The sequence below is a fragment of the Triticum dicoccoides genome, chromosome 7A (assembly GCF_002162155.2).
Source record: "Triticum dicoccoides isolate Atlit2015 ecotype Zavitan chromosome 7A, WEW_v2.0, whole genome shotgun sequence".
NCBI lineage: Eukaryota > Viridiplantae > Streptophyta > Magnoliopsida > Poales > Poaceae > Triticum > Triticum dicoccoides.
Genome location: NC_041392.1, coordinates 723,128,671 through 723,137,875, shown reverse-complemented (window position 1 = coordinate 723,137,875; position 9,205 = coordinate 723,128,671). Strand labels below are relative to the sequence as shown.

At 47.7% G+C, this 9,205-nt stretch overlaps 1 protein-coding gene across 1 annotated transcript; it reads left to right on the top strand.

The window, feature by feature from the left end:
• The first annotated feature begins 867 nt into the window (after positions 1 to 867).
• On the top strand, positions 868 to 2,576 carry LOC119331717 (12-oxophytodienoate reductase 1-like). Its single transcript, XM_037604883.1, has 2 exons — positions 868 to 1,741; positions 1,836 to 2,576. Exons 1-2 carry the CDS (start codon positions 1,249 to 1,251, stop codon positions 2,369 to 2,371), a joined length of 1,029 nt encoding a protein of 342 aa, XP_037460780.1. The 5' UTR covers positions 868 to 1,248; the 3' UTR covers positions 2,372 to 2,576.
• The last annotated feature ends 6,629 nt before the right edge of the window (positions 2,577 to 9,205 follow it).

The window sequence follows — 9,205 nt, the reverse complement described above, 5'->3', positions numbered from 1 at the left end:
GTTTGCGCAGGTGGTTCTCTAGTTTCTCGCTCGCGCTTTGCCTCCTCTTCTCGCTCTTTTTTGCGAATAAGTTAGCCACCATATATGTTAGTCGCTTGCTGCAGCTCCACTTATATTTACCTTGCCATACCTATAAGCTTAAATAGTCTTGATCGCGAGGGTGCGAGATTGCTGAGTCCCTATGGCTCACAGATTACTGTTACACCAGATGCAGGGCCTGATGATTCCGCTCCAGGAGACGCGTATGAGCTCAAGTGGGAGTTCGACGAAGACTCTCAACGTTACTATGTTTCCTTCCCGATGATCAGTAGTGGTGCCCAGTTGGGGGTGATTGGGACCGTGTCGCATGTTTGGTTCTCTTTTATTTTGGCGCCGTAGTCGGGCCATGAGTGTTTGGATGATGTAATGTTATTTATGTACTTGATTGACGTGGCGAGTATAAGCCAACTATGTTATCTTCCCTTTATTATTTATATTATATGGGATGTTGTGAAGATTGTCTAACTTGCGACATATGCCTTCAATGCGATTATGTCTCTAAGTCGTGCCTCGACACGTGGGAGCTATAGTCGCATCGAGGGTGTTACAAGTTGGTATCAGAGCCTTTCCCGACCTTTGGAGCCCTATTGCTTGATCGTTTTTAGCGGCCGAGTTGTGTTTAGAAAAATGTTTTGAGTCATTAGAAATTATATATCGGAGAATTTAGGAATTCTTTTTACTTCTCAGTCTCCTCATCGCTCTGGTAAGGTATCCTGACGTAGAGCCGGTCGGCGGTTGCTTGCCGTGCGGTGCTTGCTGCAGGGAGCTTTCGCGCCACCTCGCTGTCGTGCAACTTGTAGCACCGGTGCGCTCACGACACGTAGGAGGCCGGATAATCTCGCCTCTCTGCCAGAAAACAAGCAAGTTAACGTAGTTGTCGCGTCTTGGGCTGCTCGTCTCTGCCGATACTTCACACAAGAAAGATGAGATCGCCGGCAACTCTTCCACTACTATCTTCCGATCGTTTGGTCGCCATGGCGCCGTGACCTCGCCGTGCTTCAGCGATGGCCCCGCGCTGGACCTCTGATGACCAGACAAGACGGACCGACCGCACCGTGACTCCGACAGCCACTCCGTGGTGGTAATCAGTGGAGTGCCGCCACCGTCGATCAAAATCTTTGACCTCCCGCATCCACCGCCAGTTCTGTCTCCCTGCAAGCAAATCTCAGCCGCCATTGCTCAGCTTCTGAGCAGCGGAGCGGATCCGAGATGGAGCCCATCCCTCTGCTCACGCCGTACAAGATGGGCCAGTTCGAGCTGTCGCACCGGGTCGTGCTGGCGCCCATGACGCGGCAGCGCGCCTACGGCGGCGTGCCGCAGCCGCACGCCGCCCTCTACTACTCCCAGCGCGCCACCCCCGGCGGCCTCCTCATCTCCGAGGCCACGCGCGTCGCGCCGGCAAGGCAGGACGAGGAGCCGGCCTCGTTCAGGGACATGCCGGGGGTCTGGGCGCCGGAGCAGGTCGAGGCGTGGAGGCCCGTGGTCGACGCCGTGCACGCCGAGGGCGCCGTCTTCTTCTGCCAGCTCTGGCACGCCGCGGCCGCCCCCGGCGACGCCGTCAGGGAAAGGCAGCAGGTGAGCCCGCAGATGAGCTATGATGGCCGCCGCGAGGAGCTCACGTCGCCGAGGAGGGTGGCAGCTGAGGACGCGCCCGGCGTCGTCGACGCGTTCAGACGCGCCGCCAGGAACGCCATCGATGCCGGTGCGCGCGTGGGAGACCGTCGTTTCAGTTTTCTTTTTCGAGCTCCCCTGTTTCACTTCTGAAATCAGACACCAACCGTGCCGTGCCATGGCAGGCTTCGACGGCGTCGAGCTCCAAGGCACCAACGGCTACTTCGTCGTCGACGGCGGTGGCCCGGAGAGTCGCTGCCGGTTCGCGCTGGAGGTGGTGGACGCCGTGGCGCGGGAGATCGGCGGCCACCGCCTGGGCCTGCGACTGGACCAGTTCACCGCAGAGCCGGACGAGCACGCGCTGGCGCTCCATGTCGTCAGCCGGCTCAACGACCTCGGCGTGCTCTACTGCCACATGATCGAGCCCAAGGTGGACGGCCGGCGGCGCGTGTCCCGGCGGCTGCTGCCTTACAGGGAGGCGTTCGGCGGCACGTTCATCGCCAGCGGCGGGTACGGGCGGGAGGAGGGCGACGCGGCCGTCGGCGAGGGGTACGCCGACCTGGTGGCGTACGGGCGGCTCTTCCTGGCGAACCCGGACCTGCCGAGGAGGTTCGAGCTCGGCGCGCCGCTCAACGACTGCGTCAGCGCCACCTTCTACGGCGCCGGCGCCGGCGCCGCCCACCCCGCCGTCGGATACACTGATTACCCGTTCCTAGAATGATCGATGATTGTGCTCGGATGTTCTTTTCGGCGTAAACAATCGACCATGATTTGCCTCCTCAGTGTTGTATATATGATAGTACTAATTTTATGGGGATTAAGTTCATCAATCACCATGATTTGCCTCAAAGTTGTATATATGATAGTACTAATTTTGTGGGGATTAAGTTCATCAATCAATTCGATCGTCTTGTTAATTTGTACTACTAATTGGTACTTCCTCCGTTTTTAAATATAAGTCTTTTTCAGAGATTTCAACAAATGACTACATACGAAGCAAAATGAGTGAATACACACTTTAAATTATATCTACATACATCCGTATGTTGTAGTCTATTTGAAATGTTTAAAAATATATTTAGAAACGGAGGAAGTGCCTGTTTAGCAATATGTAGATCCCTTGAAAAATAAATTTGGATCAGTCGATTTTTCTAACCGTTGATTGCTGCTCCCAAGACTCATGCTCATTTTTTTTCTTGTTTTATCTTTGAGAAATATTTTTTTTCTTGTTCTGTGGTATGTCTTGTTTCGGGCTCGAAAATTTTGACTGGCCACAGTTTTCGGTCAGATAATTCTTCAAGGGCTGAAGCCCAGTTAGCTATGCTACCGAGCTAGCTCTAGTTAGCCCATCTGACGACCCAGCCCTCCCCTCTCTTTCTTTGTTTTTTTTTCGTTTTTTATGCATCTTTCTTCTTTTTTCTTTTTTAGTTTATTCTTATGTGTATTTTTTGGGATATTAGGCGAGTGTAAATGTATTTATGCACTGATCGTCCTGTTCGTCTGGACATATAGGAGCAATATAATGGGTCTAGCCATAGATGCTCTAAGTGCCTAAATTATCTTAATCTGGTGATTTGTTCCATTGAAAATCCTACTAAACATTGGTTTCACAAATGGCAACCTAGTCAACATAAAAATTCACAGTTTTCAAAAAGTTACAAGAAAATTATTCTTTTGTAAAATAATAGATACTTACATGAAAACTAATAAGGAAAAAAAGGATAATTGAAGGAAAATGGAAAACTAGGGTCAAGTGAGCTTGGCTTTGTTGGTTAGGTTTCTTGTGGTAAACATGGGTTTGATCCTAGACCTTACTCATAGATGTGTGGATGTGCGTGTATCTGATTGCCTACTGTTGTATCACGTTTCTGAAAAACAGAGAATTTCAAAAGATCTAGTACATCATAGAAATGTTCATGGAACATGGAATATTTAAGCTTTTAGAAAAAAGAATAACCTCGTTAACCATATTGAATTCCATCATTTTTTAGATTATCATAAATCCGTTTATATGCGTCCGTGGGCATCCCTTGAATTTCCACTTGTGACTCAGCTTAACCAAGTATTTAATTACATGTTCCCCACATGTTGCATTTAGGGCATCTCCAAAACGGACCTTCGAATCGCCTGCATATATCTGGACCACATTGTCCGGATACAGTTTGCCATTCAACACAGTCCCACATCGGTCCGTCGACGCGTCCGGACGTCTGTTTTTCACAAACAAGAGACAAACAAAGGGGAGCTTTGCAAGAGTTCGTACATCCGTCTGGCCAATCCAAAGCCACCACGTGTCCTCTCTCTGTCTGGATGACGGAAAGCCGATGCTAATTTTTTTACTCTTGGGCGGAAGGTTGCTAGCATTTGGCGGAATCATTATTGTTTCGCTTTTTTTCCTTCAAGTGCTACACTCTTTTTTACTTTTCAAGTGCTCATAATAGCAGAAGGCACTAATTTTTTCAAGTCACAATGGTGGAAAGCACTATTGTTTCAGTTTTTTCTTTTCAATTGCTATGCTTTCTTTACTTTTTTCTGGTGATCACGCTATTCCGAGCGATAAGTTTTTTTTAATTCAAACTTGCATGTGGATATGGTTGGACGGCCAGCTCCCGTATCGGCATCTGATTTGAGTGAGGGTCAGCATTTGGAGATCTTGTGCGATTTGATTTGATTTCCATTTCTCCTCCATTCCTTCTGATTGTTCTCTATATAGATTGTCACGTGCTGCTTCGGTGAAAAAGAAGAAGAAAGAAGGAAGCAGGTTGAGGAGGAGGGGCCCGGCGCCTCACACCCCACACGTGAAAGAGGCGACGGAAGGGAAGGAGACGAGGACCGGCGTGATGATTCACGCAGGTAGATGCAGATAGGTGCAGCAGTCTCCATCCGTCTCGCTAATAATGGCAAAGCTAGCTAGATCAGCAAGCAGCAGGCGTGTTCATCTTCATCATACGGCCATGCATGGCACACACACTCATGCTCCCAGCCTCTGGTGTTTGGCCAAATCTGCTGATATTTTATTTTGTATGATCATGTCATCGAGCGAGCGATCACCCCCGATATCAGATCAGAATCAGATGCAGTAGGTGGGCCGGCGAGGAGGAAGCAGGCACGGCCAAAGCCCAAACGAGTCGTCGGCGTGAGAAGGACGGCTGAGCTCGGAGACGTTAATCAAGGCGTGCTTGTCCGGAAGCGCCGACTGATGGAGATGTACTGCGTAAATTGCATCCATCCGATGATGCTGCCCATACACTTGTCCTCTGCGCGGGCTTGCATAGACTAGACACGACGTGCTTGCTAATGCTAGGTACACTACTTGTCCTCCGATGATGCATGGCTAATTCTTCAGCACCGGCAGATTAGAGGCTACTTGCTGGATAACCTTGAGAAAGTAACAAGAGGCTGCCATGGGACTCGCAAGTAGGATTGTTTAATCCTTCACGCGCTTGACCTGTAATTGGAGAGCAGCAAGTGGAGGTGGAGGCTGGCCATGAGTCAACAACGAGTCATCTTTGGGTGGCTTGGCAGCACGCCACAAAAGAAAGGAAAATAGGAGTAGGTAACTAGCCAGTAATATCGTCTGTCAGACTTTTAATCTCGATCGTGACGCTTGAATATGGAACAAAACTGTTGCATTCAGTTACACTGTCCATCAGACTCGACCAAGAGGAGCGGAGCGTGAGACCCAAATGAGTCGAAAGATTCATGTTTGGTCCGGGAAGAGATCATAAATGCTGTAAACTTACAACTAGGAAAGCGCACATCCTCTGTCGCCAACCGCTTTTCAGACGCAAGCAAAAGTTGAGAGTTCAGACGAAGATGTCCATGTTTCAGACCTGTTCCAGAACAACACAACAGGATCTCGTTGGAGTTTTAGACTGATGGAATCAAGATTGACGATCCTGAGCTAAGGCGTGTACAATGGTGTTATCTTATGAATGAATGCCATGTAGAGAATAAATGCTGAGATAAGAGGAGGAGAAAACATAAAAAAGCTTGCCTTCTCTTAATTAAGACATGAAAATTAGTAGGACTCAAAATAAGGTACTCCCTTCGTTCCTAAATATAAGTCTTTTTAGAGATTCCACTACAAACTACATACGGATGTATATAGACATATTTTAGAATGTAGATTCACTCATTTTGCTCCGTATGTAGTCCATAATGGAATCTCTAAAAAGACTTATATTTAGGAACGGAGGGAGTAGCTGATTGTATGGCAAATTATAGCCGTGCCGAGTCTTGTACTACGGTATGGATGAACAGATGTCCTCCATGTTGTGAGGACTTATTGCCTCTCGACTGTAACCCTGTGACTTTGGAATAAAATTTCCGTATTATTCACACAAAAAAACAATATCTCTTTCCACATAAGAGTATTTAGGTGTATTTAGTTATTTCGGAGGTGCTCATAATATAGGGAGTATGTGAGCATCTGCGATTGTAGTTTAAAAATAGTTTTTTTTGCATTGGATGTTAAAAATATTTACCAAGATAAGACTATGTCAGTTCCTTAAAAAAATATATAACTGTTTTCCTTATAATTTTTCGAGAATACAACTGAGATCTCTTTGTCTACGTGCCTTTTCTTGACTGATCAATTGGGTGAAGGCGATGAACACTAAGAGACATACATACAGGTAGGTTGGTATGTGTAGCTGGCGGCAAAGTCTCACCCTCCGTGTGAACGAGCGAACCAATGCACATCACATTCATGGGGAAGAGAGATAATATCAAGAAAATTCAATTAATTAATTAATGGCACACAAAATGAAGGATCAGAAAGGAGACTACAACTATAAAAACTGGTTTTCTAAAGGTTCATATATAGTACTCTCTCTGTACCGGTGCATAAGAGGGTGCTTGGATACGTTTTAGTCTCATGAATAAAACGGGTGGGACTAAAACTTGCTAGCCTCACCCATGCTTGAATCCAAATACTAAAAAAACTAAAATCAAGTTAATGAGCATTTATTATCCTCCAAACCCTCCAATTCAGAACTCGCCTATGTTAAAGGAGAGGAGTTAAATGAGGAGAGAGAGGACTAATCCACATTTTAGTAGGGGTATCCCTGACTAAAATTTTCTAGTCTCAAGACTAGTTTTAACCCCTCTTTAGTCAGGGGTGCTTGGAACTTTAGCCTCTTAGAGCAACTCTAGCAGACCCCCATCTCGCCCCGACTCGTAAAATAACCGTTAAAATGCGGGCTGGGGCGAAAAAACCCGCCCGATCAGACCCCGCATCCCGCCCCGGCCCGCAAATTTTTTTAGAGGGTGCGGCAAAATCACGAGCCCAACCCGGGAAAACGCGGATTCCCCCTCGCGGCTGCGGTGCCCTGCATATAAGCGGAAGCGGTTGGTGGGGGGACATTTCATCCCGCGCTTTCTCCCACCAACCACCTCTTCTCTCCCCTCTCGCGCCGCCGGCCGCCGCCCAAGATTCCGGCGACCACAGCCGGCAGGAGCACGCTGGAAGGCCGCCACGCGCACGAGGCCTCCCCCTCCCCCCCTGCATCGGCGGGCCGCCGGATTTGCAGATCTACGGCACTTCATCGCGGGCCGCCGGATTTGGCTTTTTTCGACCACCGGTTTGCTGCACCAAGCGATGGAGTGGTCGGGGAGCCTCTCCCGCAGCCCAGGCAAGGGCGCATCGCCGCATGCAGTGCGAGTTCGTCCGGCCGTCCACCGGGCTCGGCGCTCGCGCAACGTCTTTGTGGCTTGCCGATGCCGCTCATAGAGTGCGACGACTACACGCGGAAAGTGCTGCGGCTCACTTCAAGCACGCCGAAGCACCCCGGATGGGTGTTCTTCAAATGTGAAAACGACGGGGTACGTGCACTTGCGGTAGCTCGTTTCACAGTTCATTCTTTAGCTAAATTGCGGTGGCTCACTTCGAGCTTGCTCATTCTTTTGTGTAGGAAGAAGGATGCTCATTTTGGTTTTGGGAAGGGCAATACATTGATTTGTTGATAGAAAGAAATTTAATAGATGTTAGTGCACTCCTTAGTACAATCGAAGGCAATGATGCATCTGCATGTGCAACTAGAGGGGAATCAACATCTACTTCTTCTGAACCAAAGATGAAGAAAGAAGAATGCAAAATCAAGAATCCACAGATCAACAATGAATGCATGGAGAAGATATTAGTCCAACTACTGGGAGCAGTTATGGAAATTAGAAATATTCTAAAATGCATTCTTGTAGTTCTTGTTTTCTTTGGTCTTGCTATTCTAGCAAAGATTTGGTGATGCTTTTTGTATCCAATGTTGTCAAAGCAATGCAATATGCTAGATCAAATTGAGTTGCAAATTTAAGTTTTGCGGGCCGAGAGGAGATGCATATGTTACTAGTCTATGTTACTCCCCACTATGACCAGCCTTACGTTGTGCACCGTGACCAAAGAAGAGGGGAAAACGAGAAAACTTAATATTTATTTGCTAATTAAGACCATTGCATGTAATGAATTGACCATTGTATGTCGTGCCGGGTAGTATTTTGTGTTGGAAATATGCCCTAGAGGCAATAATAAAAGGATTATTATTATATTTCCTTGTTCATGATAATTGTCTTTTATTCATGCTATAATTGTGTTATCCAGAAATCGTAATACATGTGTGAATACATAGACACCAACATGTCCCTAGTAAGCCTCTAGTTGACTAGCTCGTTGATTAACAGATAGTCATGGTTTCCTAACTATGGACATTGGATGTCATTGATAACGAGATCACATCATTAGGAGAATGATGTGATGGACAAGACCCAATCCTGAACATAGCACAAGATCGTATAGTTCGTTTGCTAGAGTTTTTCCAATGTCAAGTATCTTTTCCTTAGACCATGAGATCGTGTAACTCCCGGATACCGTAGGAGTGCTTTGGGTGTACCAAACGTCACAACGTAACTGGGTGACTATAAAGGTATACTACGGGTATCTCCGAAAGTGTCTGTTGGGTTGACACAGATCAAGACTGGGATTTGTCACTCCGTATGACGGAGAGGTATCTCTGGGCCCACTCGGTAATGCATCATCATAATGAGCTCAAAGTGACCAAGTGTCTGGTCACGAGATCATGCATTACGGTACGAGTAAAGTGACTTGCCGGTAACGAGATTGAACGAGGTATTGGGATACCGACGATCGAATCTCGGGCAAGTAACGTACCGATTGACAAAGGGAATTGTATACGGGGTTGCTTGAATCCTCGACATCGTGGTTCATCCGATGAGATCATCGAGGAGCATGTGGAAGCCAACATGGGTATCCAGATCCCGCTATTGGTTATTGACCGGAGGGCCATCTCGGTCATGTCTACATGTCTCCCGAACCCGTAGGGTCTACACACTTAAGGTTCGGTGACGCTAGGGTTGTAGAGATATGAATATGCAGTAACCGTAAAGTTGTTCGGAGTCCCGGATGAGATCCCGGACGTCACGAGGAGTTCCGGAATGGTCCGGAGGTGAAGAATTATATATAGAAAGTGCAGTTTCGGCCATCGGGAGAGTTTCGGGGGTCACCGGTATTGTACCGGGACCACCGGATGGGTCCCGGGGGTCC